Source organism: Peromyscus eremicus, chromosome 7 (genome assembly GCF_949786415.1).
Source record: "Peromyscus eremicus chromosome 7, PerEre_H2_v1, whole genome shotgun sequence".
Lineage (NCBI taxonomy): Eukaryota > Metazoa > Chordata > Mammalia > Rodentia > Cricetidae > Peromyscus > Peromyscus eremicus.
Genome location: NC_081422.1, coordinates 28,393,267 through 28,413,570, shown reverse-complemented (window position 1 = coordinate 28,413,570; position 20,304 = coordinate 28,393,267). Strand labels below are relative to the sequence as shown.

The window sequence follows — 20,304 nt, the reverse complement described above, 5'->3', positions numbered from 1 at the left end:
GGTAATTCTCCTCCGCATGCCTTTAATCCCAGCACTCGGGAGGCAGAGGCAGGCGGATCTTTGTGAGTTCAAGGCCAGCCTGGTCTACAGAGCGAGATCCAGGAAAGGCGCTAAGCTACACAGAGAAACCCTGTCTCGAAAAAAAAAAAAAAAAAAAAAAAAAAAAAAAAAAAAAAAAAAAAAGAAAGAAAGAAAGAAAGGAAGAAAATGAATATTAGGCACAGAGCAGACGAGGCATGGCATTGCTGGAGCCAACCAACCCAGTGGGTAGTAAAGGCTCTACTATGTTCCTTCCCAGCCTCTTCATTCACAAGGGCATGAGGTAAGATGCTCCCAGTTCATGGTACCCGGAGGGCACACTAATAAACCTGAGCTACCAAGATAACTGAGATACCATGTACAAGGCCACAACTAGCAAGCAATTGGGTCAGTCAGTACAGATGGTAAAGACAACAACCCAGACGAAGACCACCTTAAAATACACCAGACAGTGGATGTTGAAGTGGGAGCATGGAGCATGTGATCTGATCCCATATTTCAAACCCTGCTTCCTTCATTTCTCTCCACCCATCTTCCCTACAGGCAAAACACCCCCTTCTTTCCAAAGGCCCTGCTGACTCATCCCAGTGTAATTCAAAAGAGCCACATGGGAGCCACATGGTAGGAGTGGGGAGAAGGCTGAGAAATACGCATTCACAGTATTCATCCCTGAAGCAAGGCTGACATCAGAGAAGATGTGAAAATTCCCACCCATTGCTTGTTTGGTAAGTACGTGAGACGGCCCCTCCCCTCAGCCTTCAAAATTCCCTGCACACCAGCAAAAGGCACCAGCAACCAGTGGCCTTGCCCCCAACTGGAACATCTGGAGCTTACAGCCTCAGGCTTTGAATGTTCAACAATTCACAGAATAAAGGCCCTACTCAGTCCTGTAAATCCCAATGTATGTCTCTAATGAGCCCGACCCCAAGGACTTGAGGCATTTCAGTAATAATTTTAGAGTCAGTCCCTGCTAAAGTCTCCTGAGTTGCTAAGGAGTTAAAGACCCAGAGATAAGCTTTGAAGAGAGTGTAGTTATTCCCCCTATACCATTAGGTTCCCAGCTAACCCTGTCATCTGGCCTTCTCCACGGTTGGTGCAGATCTACTCAATCTATAATTTGGGCCCCTGTATCTCTTCAGCTTTGGCTGAAGAATCACCCCGTGCATTCGGCCTGAGCTTTTACCCCTCCCTAGTCTTGTTCCTCTATATGCCCTCGCTCTGGCTATGTGAAGCCTCAGCTGCAGCCAAGAAGCAGAAAAGAATTTACAGAATTTGCTATAAAACCTTAACAACTCCTTGGAGGGAGGTTTTCCCTCCTGGCGACCAGACATAATTATAAGATGAATGAAAGGGAAGCTGCCACTGGAGGAGGAGCCGCAGACCTGTCCCTGGCCAAGGGTCCCACACTAGTCCTAGAAGAATCAGAAGGACCTTTAGATGTCATCTACTTCAAACTTTTTCCTTTCCTAATGGGGAAAGGAAGCCCAGGAGGTGACCTACACTTCATCTAGTCATGTGGTTACTAATTCGAGACCTTTTGACCCCCTGCCCAGTATTTTTCCCATCTACATCACCATTGTTTACTCACTGCCATAGACTGGGAGAAGAGGGTCTCCTCCACGCCTTTCCTGCCATCAAGTCCTGGAGCATCATTCTGGATTAACATTATTCCTCCCCAAGTTCTTCAGACTCCCCAGGGGACAACTATCCAACATGCCAACATTTATGCAAAAGGTACAACACACTGTGGAGTCCTGTGTTACCTGCTACGACTATAGCTTACAAGGGTTGAGTGGCAGCCAGCAAACTGTAGATATTCCCATCGAGAGAGTGATCTCTATTGATATCAGCCATCATTAAGCAAGCAGCCTTTGGTGGCATGACACTAGAACATGCCCCAGCTCTGAAAACCGAGGGTGCCGTTCTTATCAAACCAGAGGCAGTGAAAATATCAGTTAATGTTTGATCTGCAGATCTGCATCTAAAAACCACTGAAAGGAGAGCCAAGAGTCACTGTGCCATTTGATGCCTCTACAACATTACCGTTTCACTTCTTCTGGGTACCCAAACACTGACCACGGTACAGAGAATATCAAGGAGATAGAACACTATCCAGGACACGAAGTCAGAGTATAGGTTTGTGAAGTGAACCTCCAGCTAATGAATGCAGCTGTCTGTCTCAGTCCAAAGGTCCTGAAGCCTTGGAGCAATTCTAGTACCTCTCTTCCTAAAAGCAAACACATTTGGAGTACTGGACCTACAGTTCTAAGGAATGTTACATCTCTCCGAGTTGGCACCTTGAGCTACACGGGTTTCTTCCCTCTGGATCTCTCATAACAGCCCTATGCACCCAGACTTCAGCATAATGACAATCACCCTTCTGCCTCAAAGTCTTGCCCACACAGGCCCAGAGCAGACAGCTATGGGCGCCTCTAATATCAAACCCCAGAGGCTGGCCCCGTCGCCAGGCAGACCCAATCTTCAGATCAATGGGCTAGACAGACCAATAGGTGGGGAGCGGAGAAGAACTGATCAATGATAAGGGGCCGCAGCTGAAGCCGCTCTCTCCCCATCTGCCTGAGTCAGGTGGGAAAGAGAGGCCTGGATGCACGGCCCTCATCCGATGTTAATAACTGCCTCTGCCTCATCAGGAAGCCATTAGGAAATTGCAGTCACCACAACCCAAGCTCCCAGGGCCTGTGTCTGTATGCAGCTGGTGAAAGCGCTCATTACCTCCGCCCAGCAGTACCGGGCGGGTGTACTCTACAGAGGAGCCTAAGCAAGCCAGGCTGCAGGGAAGAGCAGGGCTTGAGTGCTGGGGAGAGGCAATTGGAAAGTAGGTCCCTGGAGATCAGAAGACGCGAGAACTCAGGCAAGCGTGTGCTTTGAGAACTCCTTGGGAAGCTGTCCATACTGGATGACATGGGCATCCACTGTAGGCTGTGGGTGTGCATGAAGCTTGTTTGGGGACACCAAAAGCATTTTGAAACGAGGTACTTGTGATGATTACACAACTCTGTGGATGTATTAAAATCCACTGAGCTTCTGTTATATTAATTCTATCTGAAGAAATAAGATAGGTACTGGACCTAGAGGGCAATGGGAATACCTTGATCACTGACAACCACAGACCCTCCACTTGGAGTTCCCCTTCTAGTGAGACAAACCTATGCCGTTAAACACACAAAGAGCAGTACACACAACTCCAGAGAGCCCAGACTTTGCAGAGAGACCAATGTGGATGGATTCCAGAAGCTTTGGGAAGGGAGATAAGGAGAGGCCTGCAGATGTCCTGGGATGGGAGGGAATGAAGGTGACAAGTGTGATACCAATTACTGAGAAGGGAAGACAGAGAGAGGCCGCCGGGGCTTCCCACACCCACCTCTGACACATGGAAATGCTTCAGATGGCAGCCAGACTGTGTGTGCCTCCCTGAGACTCTGTGGGAGAAGCTGGGCAAGGTTCATTTCCAGAACAGTCACCTGGTGTCAGCGACTTCTGGAAACACTTATGTAGAGGCCTCAGACTCCACGGGGAAAAAAAACTCTTGACTCCCTAGTCCAGTGGTTCTCAACCTGTGGGTCACAAACCCTTTGGCAAACCTCTCTCCGAAAATATTTACATTACAATTCTTATCAGTAGCAAAATTACAGTTATGAAGTATCAATGAAATAATTTTATGGTTGGGGGTCATTACAACATGAGGAACTGTGTTAAATGGACGCAGCATTAGGAAGGTTGAGAACCACTGTGCTAATCCAAAGTCACACCCTGCCCTCACTTAAAGACCCTCAGAAGGAAGTATACCTTACACTGTGGTCCCCGCCCCTGGTTGAAGGTTTCTCTCCCAGCCTCTAGGAGGTAACAGAAGAGGGGCAGAGAGGATGGATCCCAGGAAAACAGACATCAAGAGAGCACAGCACCCAGATGGGCCACCAAGGAAGGCCAGTCACAACTCAGTGACAGCAAGATCATTTGAGAACGCTTTCTAGCTGGATAATGAGTTCTGTTCCCTGGAATGTCCCAAGACAACACTGATTGGTTCCCTGGCCCTTACTCAGATGGCACAGGGCCCCCACCCTTGATGAGTAAAGCAGGGGATAGAGACAGGATAGGGAAGAGGAATGAAGACCTGAGGGGCAGGAATCAAGAGGACAGGGAAGGGGGAAGGGCTAGGGAGGGAGGGAGGGAGAGAGAGAGAGAGAGAGAGAGAGAGAGAGAGAGAGAGAGAGAGAGAGCGCTTAAGAAATAATTCTCTGAGCCCTACACACCCTCCAGTTGGGATAGAGCCCTGCGCTGGCCGCGGGCTCATTGCTGCTTTATAATATACTGAATTAGTCACTGGATTAGCAGGCACATTTACACACACTGGCGCACAGCTGTTTAAAGGCACATGATCCCTTTTCTTGGTGCCAGATTCTGGCTGTAAATCATCTGCTGCAATCATCAACTAGTGCAGTCTAGAGGTGCATGGGTTTTAGGGAAAGTCTGGATGAACTAGGACAGTCCAACAGGTGCCTGTTTGGGAAGAGGAGGGAGAACCCTGAGGAAAGACAGCCAGGGGGCTGCTTCTGTGTCTTGAAAAGTTGGCCAGGTAGATTCATTGCCTACACCTTCACACATGCACCTATGATGAGGGATAACCTGGCTCAGCAAGTGACCCAGACCTTCAATTGCTTTGCTGGGGTATCTGGTAATAGTTTTTCTCCTTAAACCTCACGGTCTAGGTCACCTCCCCGCAAAAAAAGGGCAGGAGTTGCAGAGCAAAGAGGAGTGCTTCAATGATAAAAATCATCTGAGCTTTGATAACAAGCATTCTAAGAAGCGTCCTTGTTGAAGTCCGAAGGACTGTGCCTGAAAAAAAAAAATGCTTTGGAGCTGGAAACCTGGCCAGAGCCTCAACTCAAATATGGTAAGCATGTGAAGAGAGGGACTGGAAAATGATGTAGCCAGCCACAGGACCGCTCAGGCTCACTTGGTTAAAGGGGTGTCAAGTGGAAAATTTTCTGTAACCAGGTTAACAGCAACCACAATTTTAACAACCGCTGAAGTAAGAACAGTGTCAGCAGCCAAGTATGATTGGTACAGAGTTTGGTGGGCCGAGACGATGGCAATACCATTTCCTGAGACCCTGTGGTGTGGTTTGGGGTGGGGTGGGGGGTTCTAGAGGAATTATCTCTAATCCTCGCCATAGCCATGGAAGTGCTTTATTCTTATCTTCCTTGTGCGGATCAGAAAAGCATGGGTTGGGGAAGCTAAATCATTTGCCTTAGGACAAATTAGTAACAAACCAGAATGCAAAGCAGGGCTCTCTCTCCTGCCTTTAGTGAGGAATATGTTCCACCCAAGGGCAGAGATCATTAGTGCTGGAAACCTAACTATAAGCCTTTCCTTTTGACTAGTTCTCATCTGCCAACTGGGAAAGGAGAATGGTCTGTAACATACGATTATGACAAGCAACCCACAGCGCAACTAAATCCACCTGACAAACTTAGGACCCAGCACTAATGACTAAATGAGATGAATCACATTTAGACTCTGTTGGAACAGGAATTGGGGGGAGCTCCACAAATACTATGAGTAGCTTGTGTGGGAGGAGACAAGTGCGTACCCTGCGCCAGCCTTCGCTAACTCCAATTCCACTTCCTTGGAATTGGTTGAGTTGTAAAAGCACTGGAAATATTACTTTCCTCCAAGGCAAGGCAGCTGGGAGCAACCAGAGCCTTGCTCCATCCTTGCTCACTCACTGAATGAGCCACGCCAGGAGCAGTGCCTGCCGACCACAGAGTCCTGGGAAGCCAAGGCAACTCACCAGGGCCCAATCTCCCTGAAACACCGCTGTTGTTTTCTTCAGTCAGGACCCAAAATCTGCTGGGAGTCTCTGAAATTTCTAAATTATTCTATCAGGCCACCCAGTGCAGAAGATTGTGGGTAAGGGCCAAAGACCTGTCACTAGAATCCCCTAAGAGAGGCCTTAAGTAAAGTGTCATTTTTAAAAAGAGAGGAGAAGGACTCCAACTCCTTTTGCTCTGCCTCCTGCTTAAAGAGGTTAACTCCGGGTCCAGCATGTAGATGTTGATTCATTCCATGTGCGTGTTTATTTTTCTACAAACATTCCTGTTGCATCAAGTGGCCTCAAGGCCTAAGCTTCTGTCCCCTCCCTGGAAAATTCTCAGGCCTGGGAGAGCTCTCACTTCATTCCTCAGTTTCCCAGTCGGCAACATGGGGGCCCAAACATGAATGCTGTATGCAAGTTTAGCAAATTTGCTAGGTAACTTTCATTGAACTTGAAAATACATAGTGGTGGAAATTTTTCAAATCCATGCCTATGGTAAATATTTATAAATAATGGATGATTTTTTTCCCCTAACTCTGATCATGAGGATCCTACAAGAAAACATAACACACAGAATAAAATCCCAGGAATCAATGATTCTCTTAAGAGTCTTGGCAAGATTTCCCTCCAAATGGGTGTGTTTATGTAAGTTAGGATTTTTGATAAAGCTCTAAATGCAGACCTGTGACTTTGAGCCTCTATGGCCCTGAGCAAATCATTTGAAAATTTCTGAGATTCAGTTTCTTATCTGAGAGGAATGGGGAGAGACATATACCTCACAGAGGTGATTAAAGGATGTGACTGTTTGTATAAAGCTCCTTGTAAAGTACCTGACACATAGTAGGTACTCTAGAAACATTACTTTCATGTCTCTCATCCCTTAGGCCTCAAGTACAGCTATGTGTAGAAAACAATAACACTCAAACATTTTGTAGAACATTTTATTTCTATCGGGACACAGGGAAGGTGTATGATTGAACTCTTGATCTATATGCAATCAAGGATACGCTTCCTGTACACATACATATGACTCACCACCTTGGAGAGTTCACATGTATTGAGCATTACCACTCCATATCACATCTCCCACTAATATAACAACTCTCCATGCATCATCAGTGACTCTGGCACTTTCTAACTCATTAGCTCTACTACTCTCTCTTCCAAAGAATGGCAGCTCACTCAAAGCAGCATCCTCCAAGGAGAATACAAAGACTATGAACAGGTAACAATTACCTGGAGGCCTGGAAGGAAAACAGACTCAGCATCCTGAGTCTCACATCAGGCCACAGAAGGACTTGGGAGGATGACCTCTTCAAGGTAGGTCAGTCCACAGCAAAGGAACTGTTCAAGCTAGGCAAGATAAGATCAAAGACTGATCCTTCAGGTCTGCCTTGAGCTACTCTACTCATAAGTGGAGAGTGGGGGTGTGGGGGGGAGTTTCTAAGTCAGATACTGATTCAGGTTTGAGGAGGAGACTCACCTTATGGATGCATTAAGATCTACTTTATACGAGTTCTAAAATTTTCCTACAAGAATTGAATGCCCAGACTAAAAAATACCAAACTTAAAACCCTCTGTTTCAGCGATAATCCATTGTACCACCCCTCTCTTCCAGCTCCACTTCCCTGTGCTCAGTCATCCAGAGAAACCCAGGTACTGGTGGCTGCTTAGGATTTCTATCCACTTACAAGGGAACAGTAGCAAGCCCAGAATACTTCTCAGACCAAGGGTTTGTCATTTGCCTTGGGAATGCACTGGCTTCCAGCAAGACCGGGGATGCGAGGATGCTGATTTTTCCTAAGAAGAATAGTATGTTATATTAGGGATCTGATCCAGTCTAACTAATCTGCGTAGACACACACACACACACACACACACACACACACACACACACACACACACCTGGTACCATAGCAAACACCCTCTGTTTTAAATGGAAAGAATAAATTCCTCATCTAGGATGTCATTAATTCTTGTGTGCCTCTTGGGTACAATTCTTTTATATAACATGTACTGTGACATTCAAATTTTTCTACTCTTTTGTTTTGTTTTGTTGCCAGAAGCATACCTCCAGCTGTCTGACTTTCCTTCTACTCATCAAAATGGACCTCACTTGACATAAGCTAAGGCATAGAAAACCAAAGCAAAGCACATTTTAGTTTAATATAGGAAAACGGGGTTGGGGGATTCTTTAAAAAAAAAAAAAATTACTTCTTAAGGCCCAAGGTGAACCTCTCCCAGAGGAAAAGTGCACGCTTGTCCAGTAGTCCTTAGAATAACCCACATTTCTTTTTGCTCCTTGACAACTGCCATGCTATTTAGTTTGCCCAGTAGCCTGGTATCCTGAATATCTGTGCCACCCTCCTAGATGTGACAGCACAAGGGTCTGGGCAACCTGTCCAAAGCTCTGTAGTAAGCAACAATGTGGGACTCATTAAAGATGTATAAAATATGCAGAGGAAGGGTACTTTCAGAAACAGAGAAGGGGGTGGATGCCATGTTGACATTTCAATCTCATGCTAGTGTTTATTATGGCTATTATGTAAATATTCATAAAACAAAAGAAATATTTAAGGCAAGTGGCTAAATGGAAATGCCAGGACATCTGACCAAGCCCAGCCCTGGTTCCGTCACTTCTTTGCATGTAGCACTGAGAGAACAACTTGGCATCCCTGCTGTACACTCCCCTCATTCACAAAACATTGCCAACTCCAAAGATCACCGGGATCTCTAAGGGGTAAAGTCGTGTGCCCAACTTTAACACATTACCAAACTATGAGGCGGTACTTCAGCAGACTGCTAAATATGCATAGCAGCCCTCCGCTTTCCCTCCAAATTCAACACTTAAGGACCTCAGAAAACTGTACGGATAGCATATATGTAATTGCAGAGTTGGCTGCGGCTGAGTTTGAATGTAAACAGTGCTTAGCACCTTTATGACAAGGTTTAACATCTAACTTCATCATCTGTGAAATGGGAATACACGTTTGACTAGCACAGAATAAGCTAAAACAATGTGGGTCTTTGGCATAAACCTAGCATCCAAAACCTAAAAAATAAATAAATAAATAAATAAATAAATAAATAAATAAATAAATAAATAAATAAATAAATTTAAAAATTAACAAAACACTCACTAACAAAATAAAGATAGGTAGGAATTAGATGTGCCCACGGATAAGAATTCAATGGCAATCTTCTTGTTTTCCTCCCAGATAGACAAGTTGAACTTAGGCCCTTGTTTCCCAAAGAAGGGTAACTGTGACAGATCTTTCTCAAAATGTAGAAATAACATCAATAAAATGAGATCACAGATAACAAATGTGCGTAGGCGACTCCACAGCCGCAGAGGCAGCCTTTGAGAAGCGAGAGGGTCGGTGTTTACCACACCCAGTGCACAGTTATAGCTTCCTGGAGGGCTGGGAAGCCAAAGCAGGTGGCATCTTGTCTGTCCCCAACCCCACCAGGCAGGCCAGGCCCATGGAGGGGTCAGCTGGTTGGCTGCCCAGGAACCACCTGTGAGTCCCACAAGCAGGCATGGGCCCTTCCCTCTGTGCAAACAGGCAGTAAGGACCTTGACTCACTGGGCTTGTCAGGAATTGGTGCTGAGGTGGCTCACAGCAGAGTACATTCCTGCTGCAGGAGGGGACTGTTTCTCAACAGAACAGAACAACAAGAAGGGGCAGCGTCCATGAACGAAGTCATTACTCAGACCACATGGGCAGCTACGAGGATACAGCTGGGTTGGTGCTCCACTTACCAGACTCCTAACCTACACCTCTCCTCCTCCAATTCAGACCCCTCACTGGAGCTGCCTTCAGCTGGTCCCGTGGCCAAAGCATATGCAGAAAGGAAGTTGTTATGTATTAGAGACCAAGAGAAGACATGACTCTTAGCCCAGCACGACCCTGAGAGGACAAACTCAGAAATGACCACAAATAACTTTGAGCCAGGGCTTAGGAGTGGAGCATCAGTTAACATGTGGTACTCATGATTGCTCTGGGCAATGTCCACACCAATTCCTAATACCTTTCTGTGACATGCTCTTTTCAGAGGTACCCCAAATTCCCCAGTGACTAATCAACAGAATTTGGGGCTTTGTCTACCTCTTAAATAGCAGGGCTGTGTTCTTTACCAGCCTTTACCTCTGCCTAAAATCACAAGACATCAGTGTTAAGAGCAACCTTACAGCCGTCTTCTCTAGCTAACTTACTTGACTAATTAAGAAAATGCAACTCAGAATAAATGAAGTTATTTTTCCCAAAGTCATACACACAGGTACCCAGAATCCTCCTGACTCTGACTTTGTCTCTCTGTCTCTCTTTCTGGTGCTGAGCCTACAAAGTGAACTGCATATTACATACATGGTACTCAATTCTACTCTGCCAACAGGTCGTGTTCATCAGTTGTGATCATTCTCCACTGCATTCTGAACATCAGTAATATCTGGATGATGTAAGACAACCTATGCGCAATTTACAGAATTAATCTAAAACTTAGGCAAAGTATCAAGAAAAATAAGAGTCAGTATACAGTCAGTCACATGGAAGTTTTTCCACTGTAAACTCTCTGTAATGAATTTTCAAAAATATACTTTAAAATCAGACCTATCATACATTATTATTTTCAATGTGAATGATGACAATGAATGGCCTTAGGAAAATATGAGTTTCACTCAACACACACAAATACACACACACACACACACACACACACACACACACACACACACACACCATCAATTGAAGAACAGATATAAGGCCTGGCACATAGTGGGAGCACCTAAAGCCTTAAAAAAAAAAAATTCATCTACAAACACAAGTGCCTGACTAAGTTATTTTCCATTCTTACCTTAAAAATATGTACCTGAGTGATTCTGTCATGTTCTTTGAGGTTTAACGCCTATTCTGATAAACTGATACAGAGGTTTTAGCAACTAACAGTATGAGTGGGAGGGAAAGTAATGCAGAGAAAAAGCTCAGCCCTCTCTCAGAAGCCTACTCAGTAACACTGCTCGGTCCTTGAAACTGCCATACTTTTTAAGTGTTGAATTTTTTTTATTATTTTCAATTTTGTGTACATGAAAGAGTGTGCACAGAACTGCAGGTGTCTACTGAGGCCAGAGCTGTTGGGGCCCCTTGGAGTTGGAGCTATAGACAGCTGTGAGCCACACAATCAGGGTTCTGGGTACCTAGAACTCAGGTCCTCTGCAAAAGAAGTAGATTCTCTAAGCACAGACCATCTCTCCAGCCCACCTCCCCTTTCTGGAAGGCAAAGGTCTTTCTGAGATTCTCTGTGTCTCCAAGGTCCTGGCATCTAACCCACTTCTCTTCACTCTCTGTGATCAATACTTTTCCTTCAAGTCTTTCTTTCATTCCAAACTTGCAACATTGCCATGCTTTTTTATATTAAAAATAATCCTCCCCTTGTTCTTATGGCTCCTTCAAGTGCCTCCAAGTGGCCCATGGTCTCCAGAAAGCTGGCCCATGAAAGCATTCTACCCAAGAACTATTGAAAAAAGACACTCATCAGGCTCAGAAAACACAAGGAGCCCTGGCCCCCAGCACATCCTCGTATCTGGAACATGGGAAAGATAGCATCTGAACTGTCCTGACAGCTACAGATGCAGGAGTTTAACATGTTTGGAAATGTATCACAAAGAGCAAGAACAGGCCCAAGGCTGTCCATCACGCCATCTGAGACAAGAAGTCCTGGTCCCGTACAATGCTTGGTCCAGAGGAGGATGTTTGTAAGTCTATGAAATGCCATTTAAATTCCTTTTATTCTTTCATTCTTTTATTAGTTCTTTTGTACTCTTCCTGTCCTCCTTCCTTCCTTCTCGGTTTTTTTAGCCAAAAGGGATGTTGCAATTGAACTCACCGTTCCTCCCCCACCAACAGATGAAGGTTTGTGTTGTATTGTTTTGTTTTCATCCACTTTAAAGACACAAAAAGAAAACCCACTTTTTTGCCTCTTTTTTTTTTTAACCTCAACATTATAAAAACTCATCTTGGACAAACCCTAAAGCAAAACAAAGTTCTAATTATCTTCACTAATATAATAATATTTCCTGACCCCCAATTCAAAAGTTTATTTTTCTCACTCACACACTTACTCCCCACCTCACCCCCACTACCTGCAAAAAGTATACAGTTCCTGTGCAGAACTCTGCAAAACACACTTAATGGCTGATCACAGACAGCTACCCATAGCTTCTAAAAAGTTTAAAGCACTCAGTGTGAATTAATATGAGGTGGTGTCTCAGATGCTAAGGAACATTATGCTTTGCATCAAAGACAAATTTAAAAGTATTAGTCTTCACAGTTGAGGGAAAACATGAAACTCTTGATCTAGTCCAGTTTGCCTCTTTTGGAGAGTGTAAACCTTAAAATGAGCAATTGACAGAGAATATTCTAGAGAACAGTCTGGTCTAAATTTAGTGCCTAAGTTTGGAGAGCCTCTTCTGATGGGAAGGCCCTACTTGGAGTTTTATCGTCTTTTGTGAGTATTACTGAGACACACACCTTCAAAAGGGTCATTTGGGTGGTTAGTTATATGGTCCTCCTGTCTACACTGCTCCAGGATCTCAAATCCAACTGCCTAAAGATCCCCAGTGCTAACTAGATCTAATAACACTGTGACTGCGAGGGCCAATTTACCTCTCCCTGAAACAGAACAGAAAGCTCCAAAAAGAGGCGGTGTGGAATAGTATACAGAGAAAAAAACAAAACGAACAAACAAAAGCCCACAACATCTGGGGTATCCAGTGATAGGCTTGAACACCAACAGGAGCAGCTGGGAAGGACCTGGCAACAAGATGGTCAAGATGGTCAGAAAATACTTCAGACTTGTACTGCAGCGTGTTAACTGTATCATGGGTCTCTGCATGCCCTTGATGTCGGGCCTACTACAACCCTATATACAGATCAGTTCCCTTCTGCATAAGGACCACAGACTAGTTGGGTACAAGAAAAGGTAACTCAGACAGACACAGGCTTCAGAAACATAGTCAGGTGGAAACAGCTTATTGGTGCAATTCAGGAAACATTTACTGGAGCTTTGTAAACAGGTACCCTCAGTCCATCTAGAGAAGTAGCTACAGAAGACCGTGAGTTAAAGCAACAGATTTGAAACTGCTCTGGCCTTTCTAATCCTGAATTAAGCACAGTATAACAGCTATAAGCAAAAGGCAGATCTAAAATTCTGCAGAGGCAAATGCTACTTGGGATTCCATCTGAGCAGAGAAATACATCATTATGAAACTAATAAATAAAGCAAGGATCTGTCTACTTACATACAAGCTCCTCTTTATGACGGCTGCATGGCCTAAGGATGCTAAGTATTTGGAGAAACACTCCCCGTAACGCAATGGTAAAGGAATCAATAACTTGACCAGGGATGAGGAACTAGTCTGTCTCTCAATGAGCTCCGTGCTGATGGGGCTGACCTGTCTTCCCCCATAGCTACTCTGAACAGTATGCCCTGACACAGAAACTAGTCAAAAATAAATAACTTTTAAGGGGAAGGATAGAAGTTACTTGCTGTATAGAGAACGAAGGGAATTATCCCCACCCTCCTTACAAAGTAGAAAATTCAACTTCCACTGCCTTCCATCTGCCAGTCAACACCTTTCATCATCCAGACTGAAAACAATGGAATTCACGGCAGCACCAGTGATGAAGGAGATAAAATGGCAGAAGCCAGAGGGTCAGGGGCTTGATGGTCCCATCAGAAACCAAGGTTAGACTGCCTGAAAATCACTGAAACACAGAATCCTGGTTCTCCTTCACCTTCTGAGGTCAAAGTAACTGGAACCTGCAAGCTTCTTCCATAGGATACACATCTGGATGGCCATGCCTGGGGACGCCCTTTCGCCAAGCTGTCCAGGGCACTCAGGTGACATTTCAACTCAGAGGGGTCTTTCAGGGATGGCAAGGAACCCCTGTACTCCCTGAACCTCCAAAGCATCAACCAGCCCTGCCTTCTATGGTTTAATTTCCAGAGTTGACGAAAATAACACAATGTTTTATTGCTTCAGGTACAAAAAGCCCGCCACATCTCACCAGTGTCTAAGTTTCTAAAGTGTGGCCTTAGAAAAGGCATGGGCTTCTCTGAATATCACTTTCTCCATCTGAAAAATAATGGAATAAATAATATTTCCCCTGGAGTGAGTGTGACTCAAGTGCTTCAGTGTGTGAGTGCTGTAGACATACAAAGCACACTGGATACACATTTCACAAACTCCCTACAACAGTTAGCTAACAAGAATCTACCATCAGCATAAGCTCCTGGAATGCCGTCACAGCTACAGTTTTTCACCCCGTCTATAATTACGCTGTCACGTGCGCCAATGGGAATTAGCCACCATATTCTGAAACAGGGAGATCCTTTCCTGGAAAATCCTGGCAGCCACCAACCCGCTCTTGCTTTTGCAGAAACTGTGGCGGGGCCCTGAGCAAGCTGGGTTTGAGGAAGTTGACCACGGCTGCTTTGTCTCTTAGAGAGAGAAGATGTCCCTACAGGGTGGTCTGGCCTCTTTAAGAGGAGGGAAAATGCTACATGGACAAAAAAAAAAAAAAAAAAAAAAAAAAAAAAAAAAAAAAAAAAAAAAAAAAAAAAAAAAATACAGCAACACAAACCAAGCAAAAATGCCAGGAATGTAAGCTCTGCCAACCAAGTAAATAAATAAAATGTGAGATGCTTTATAATAACTGGACAAGACACATTTCTCAACCCAGCAAGATGTAAAAAACTTTTACTTTTCCTCCAACTCTGCAATGTCCCCAATGTCCTTGAACTTGGTAGGTTTCCCGCTCTGAGGTATCACTGACAGGCTCCATGACCCAAAGGAATATACCACCCTTTAGACCTTGCACAGTGACAATCAGGCCTCCCAGACACTCTGAAAGTGAACTGCTCACCAACCTTGCTGTCTAGAATTCAGAATACAGCCCACGCATATGAGATTTCAGGCCAGGAGATCTTTTTCTCTGCTCTACTTTCTTCCCCAAGTGGTAGATTTGGGGCACATATATAAACCAGCCTCCAGATTCCCTACCAAACCTTCCAAGGTCTTCTGAAAGTTCTACACGAATCCAGGTCTTTGTTGACTTGCTTTTTCATTAACTGCTCAACAGACTCCATTACCGGTTCGGCACTGAGTTAAGATTTTTCACATATTTGGGTTTCATCTTCATCCAAGGATTATTACACCCATTTCACACACACAGGAGCTGGAGCACAGGGAGATTAAGTAGTCTGCCCAGAGTCACACAGCTCCTAACTGGGGATTCACACCCAGACAAGCTGGCTCCATAGTCCCTGCCTAAACCACTGGGCTATTTAGTCACTACCAGAGTGTGGTAAGAGGGGATCTAGAAACACGGTGAGCAAGGGATCCTCGCAGCCCGGCAGCTCTCCCCTTTCTTCTCGCTTACAGGGACACAAAGACTGTCCAAACTAAGAAAGGACAGTGCTTCCTCCTGTCTTGAAGGACAACAACAGTCCCCGGGAGATGACATCCTCTGTCAATGTGAAATGGAAGTAAGGGCTGAACCTTTTAAGTCTTATAAACGGGCAAACGGCCAGGACGAAAACTGTTCCTCTACGGCCGCTGTCTTCACCTCACCATGGAGGTGGAGTGAATGGGAGGGAGGCGAATAATGGAGTAGCATTTGCTCCCACACCCTGCCTGCACAGCCTCATCCCCCGCTCAGAAAGGAACCGGGAACAAGTCAATGCTACCTTTGGTTTAAACCTACACATAGCCTGAGAGAATTGTACAATGAAATAGTATGCCCCACTTGACACTTACAGGGGAGACTGAATGCCAGTGTTATTTGAAAGTATATTAATTTGCCACTTGATGCAGTCCAAATCCTGTCAGCCCTCAATAAAAACCGAAGTGAATAAAGGTTCTCGGTCAAGTCCTGACCACAGACTGGCTGACAAATGTTCCAGTTCTTCTGGCTCCGATTTAGACCCTCAGACTTCCCACTGTGTCTCTTAGAACCTAGGAATCTGTGGAGGGGGCAGAAAGGAAGTTCTGGTTTAATCTCTGAGGTAACATCACACTCCACACCAGTTGTCTCCGCACACACGAAACTGAGCAATACAATGGGAAAAACAAACAAACAAAACCCATGGTAAACACTAAAGTCACAAAGCCATGCAGCTTAGACACGGGCGTCCTATAGAGTTTGATGGTCCAGGTGAAACTGTACCTAACATCTTATCCTTCCGTTGGTGAGAGCCGGCAGTCCTGGCCAGGGTTTCTTCCATCTTTCCACCTGAAAATGTAAGTCTCCATTGGTGTTTCTCTGCTGAGCTTCCAAAGGTAACTTGGAGTATTACTGTATGAACACCGACAAGTTAGAAAAAGGGAATCATCTCTCGTCAGCCACTGGCTCTGTGGAGAATTTTGCCTAAGTGTCTTAACTTTTCTGTGCCTCTAGTTCCCCATCTGAGGTATGGACATAATATTTACATAAATGTAAATACAACCCAGAAAAAAAATACTTGCTTAAAAAATAGTTATAATGATCAACAAATCCTTGTTCTTCATTTTCTCTAAGAAAGTACCAGGAAAAAAAAAAAAATCTCATCATAGTAAATGGCAGAAGACTCCTCATTTCGCAGACCAAATGAAATTTTGTTGCTTTGTTGCACTGAAGGTCATTTATAAAACCTGGTCATTGGCTTGGAAGCTTTTTTTTTTTTTTATTTTGAGAACGAATTCCACTATATTGCTCAAACTGGTCTTAAATGCACTGTGTAGGCCAGGTTCACTTCCAACTTGCATCCCTGGAACACCTTTTCTGGTCAAAAAAGCCAGCGTAAAGGTACTTCGTCTCATGAATACTGACTGCAACATCAGGCCTGCCCAGTTCCATTTTACTGGCAGGACAGCTCAATAAAGTTACTTGCCTACATTTTATTTTTATCAATAACTGAAGTAATAGCATCAAATGCTTTAAAACATCAAATATTTAATATTAAATTACAAAAAAAAAAAAAACATGCTCCAGCTGTTTGCTATGATCTGAAACATGTGTTGCATGGGGCCCCTATTCACTGCCCGCAGGGAAGTCCCACTGTAGGTATGTGAGCTGACATAATACACATGATGTTTCCCAGATGCCCACATCTGTCTCTCCCCCATAAACACACACAGCACATATAAACAAGCCATTCTTAAGGAAAGGACCTATTAGTTGAGTTTATCTCTTCGCTGGGAACTATCCTTTCTCTTCTGCTATATGTGGTTTCAATCAATCGTAACACTGAGAACTTCTGGCTCCCTTGAACACTCAAACACAGCCTTCACAGCGTCGTTTCTACCTGTAGCCCTAAGTGCCTGAGAAGTCTCCACAGCTCGAGGAGAGGCCTCAGCATGGCTCTGACTGTCATCACACTGTGACAAGACACAAGCCCAGCTTTTGTACAGCGCACTGAATGTCAGAAGACTCTCTGGAGGGGATGGGACCCAAACCTCCTTATTAACATTTGGAAGCATGTCAGAATGTCAAAACCTCATCCTGGCTTGTATTGAAAGTTTAAAGAAAGGGTTAACATATGCCGTTCATTATGGCAGAGACAAAGGTTGGAGGCAGCAACTAAACCTCCCGATAATTAGACCCAATAGAGGTGTGTGTTGTAACAGCTGATTAGTTCCCAAAATGCATCACCTTCTCCCTGTATCCATCTCTACCCTTTTGCCTCCGAAGTCACTCTTCTCTGAGGCCAGCTGCAGGCTCCCTAGCCTAAAAGCAGGCACACTCCCTCTCAAACTGTGCTAGCTTCAGGAATCCTGAAGAGTTGACTCCATCTGTTGAGCGCCAAAATTTCCTTCTAAGACAAAATTTGGTGTCTTTACTATCCCTCTCTTCTTTAAATCCTTTAAGCCTGCTAAATGAAACCATGAACCAACGACACTAAGTCACATCTGGTGTTGGGATGCTTTCCTTCTCCAAGGACCTTTGGTACCAGAGAACAAAACATGGCAGAATAGGAAGCCAGTAAAGTTAGTAACCTACACGAACAGGAGGGAATCGGACTTTCTCAGAGTTAAACAGATGAATTTCATTTCTCCTCCCACGACCTCCTCAACCTAGAAAAGAGGAGACTCTAAGGGCCGTGTGACTGGGGAGCTCAGGATGCAAGAGTGCTGGAAATGTGCTCCAGGGCCAGATACCCTTTCAGCACTCCGCAGGGCCCTCCCATCAAGCTCCAATTCTGGGGAGACACAGAGTTAGGGGTGACATGAGAGGCAGTGTCAGGCCCCCTTGCTAACGTGAAGGAACACTACCAGAAGGTTCTCACTTACGTGGGAAAATTGAAACACCGGAATTAGGGCGCTGGAAATTCTATAAGCTTTTTCCCATTAGTCACAAAAAAAGCAGCTGTGAAAATAAACACACACACACACACACACACACACACACGCACACACAAGGGTCTCAGGCCACCAACAGTCCTCCTGGCCTCCGCATCCTTGGCTCCTAAGGGAGCAGCGTACCCCAGAGTGGAAGTGGAGGGGACCCAGAGCTGGGGTGGGGGCCACGCTGTCGCCACTCACCCGGGGAGGGGAAAAGCTCCAGATCCACTTTTTCTGTCTTGATGATGGTGAGAGTCGGCTTGAGATCGACGGCCGCCTTCATGGTGCCGGGAGTTGTGGGGGCCCGGCGGGATGAGAGCAAGTTTGTTGTAACTGTTGTTTTGCTTTTTAATGGGGATTCTGAACCCGGGGGAAGGGGACAGGGCGAAGCCGACTTTCTTCCCTAAAAATCTCAAATTCCCGCGGACTGCCCTGCGGGAAGGTGCGCACCCAGCCGGTCCGCGCGAAGTTGGCACTTGGCGGAGCAGAGAGCGCGCTCGGGTCCCAGCCTCGCCCGCGCCTCGCCCGCTTGCTCCTCGGTCCCGGGCGCTTGCACGGCTGGCCGGCGCTGGCGCTGTGCAGCTCGCCTCCGCTTTAGGGCGTTCCTCACCCGAGCCCAGGCCCAGGGTCCCAGCGTCTGCACTGCCCACTCCGCGGGCCGGCGGGGGCGGGCCGGCGGGGGCGGGGCCTCTCGCCCGCAGCCAATCACCGCCCGTCTTCCAAAAGCGAAAGGAAGGGCGGGCGCGCCGGGCCCCGCAGCGCACCCCCAGCTCCTCCGCACGCAGGGCGAGGGCCTCGGGCCACCGCTGGTGAGGAAGGCTGGCCCGGGTCGCTGGCGTGCAGGGGCTGCTGCCACGGTCTCGGGGAAAGTCCGTCTGATTCTGCACGCATTCTTGAGGGCTTGGTCACCGCTGCGGCCCGCTCCGGTAGCAGCATAGTTTTCCAAGTGCGTGTAACATCATTCATTCACAAAGCTTGAATGACACACAGGACGTGAGGCTTGCTTGGGTGCGCACCGAGGGGCGCGTGCGGGGGATTCCACAGCGGGTGTTCTGGGAGGGCTCCAGTCGCGACATGACTCAGAATCCCACCCTTGGAATGGTTAAGTGACAAGGGCAGCGTTGGTGAACAGAAACCTTAATCAGTTTCACTAACTCAGAACCAAACCTATCAGAGACCCACCTCAAAACTCAAGCCCCCAAACTCCTGGATTATCCAGGGAGTCCAGAACCCATAACTGAGGTCCTAATCATTCTATTTCTCTAACTGTGTCACCATTGGCCAATGCTTTGTCTTTCAAACTCTGCTCTAATTAGAAAAATTCAACATCCTTTTCTACATCACGACATCCACCAGCACTTTGGTGTGAATCTCTAGGGTTCATCACTAGCCCACAGCATCTCACAGTGCACATCCTTGTCATATTTGGGAACTCCCAACACTCCAGATAAAAAGACAAGCCAGGATAATCCATAATTTGCTACTGATAATTAGCTATCATACATCAAGATAGGTGGTACTCATTACCAAATCATCCAGGACATGGTAGTGCATGTTTAGCTGGAGCAAGGCATTGACATCTACCTTTGATTAAAAGACAACATAAATCTCCCTGAGCAACCTCAGGGAAAGCTATTCTTAGTACTGTTTCCTGATTTCTAAGCATGTGATGAACTCCCACCACTTGCCTGCAACTGTGACTTCTGATCTTGGAAACTTCACACCTGCTAACTTTCATCTAAGCATGTTTTTTGTTTTGTTTTGTTTTGTTGTTTGTTTGGGGTATTTTTGCCCCCTTTGGGCTTCAGCAGTATACAGGGTTCCCAAAGCAAATCAGGGGGAAAAATAGCAATAGAGTGTCAATCTCTGGGTCCTGGTCCAACCTCCAGGCTCCACCCTTCTTTGGTCACCAGAGAAAAATATGTGTATGTGATAATCCTCATGTTTTTTTTTTTTTTTTTGAAAGAACAAAGACTGTTGCAGTCCAGCTGTGTTTCTGCAAGGTATGAGAAAACAATACTGGCCGCCAGATGACAAGAACAGACCCTTC

The 20,304-nt window shown here is 45.7% G+C and overlaps 1 protein-coding gene across 1 annotated transcript in view; it reads right to left on the bottom strand.

The window, feature by feature from the left end:
* Ets1 (ETS proto-oncogene 1, transcription factor) overlaps window positions 1-18,792 on the bottom strand; it is a 62,569-nt gene extending 43,777 nt beyond the window's left edge. The window contains exon 1 of the mRNA XM_059267580.1: window positions 18,456-18,792. Coding sequence (XP_059123563.1) covers window positions 18,456-18,537 — 82 coding nt within the window. The 5' untranslated portion in view covers window positions 18,538-18,792. The remainder of the gene's footprint in view (window positions 1-18,455) is intronic.
* Between the last annotated feature and the right edge of the window lie 1,512 nt (window positions 18,793-20,304).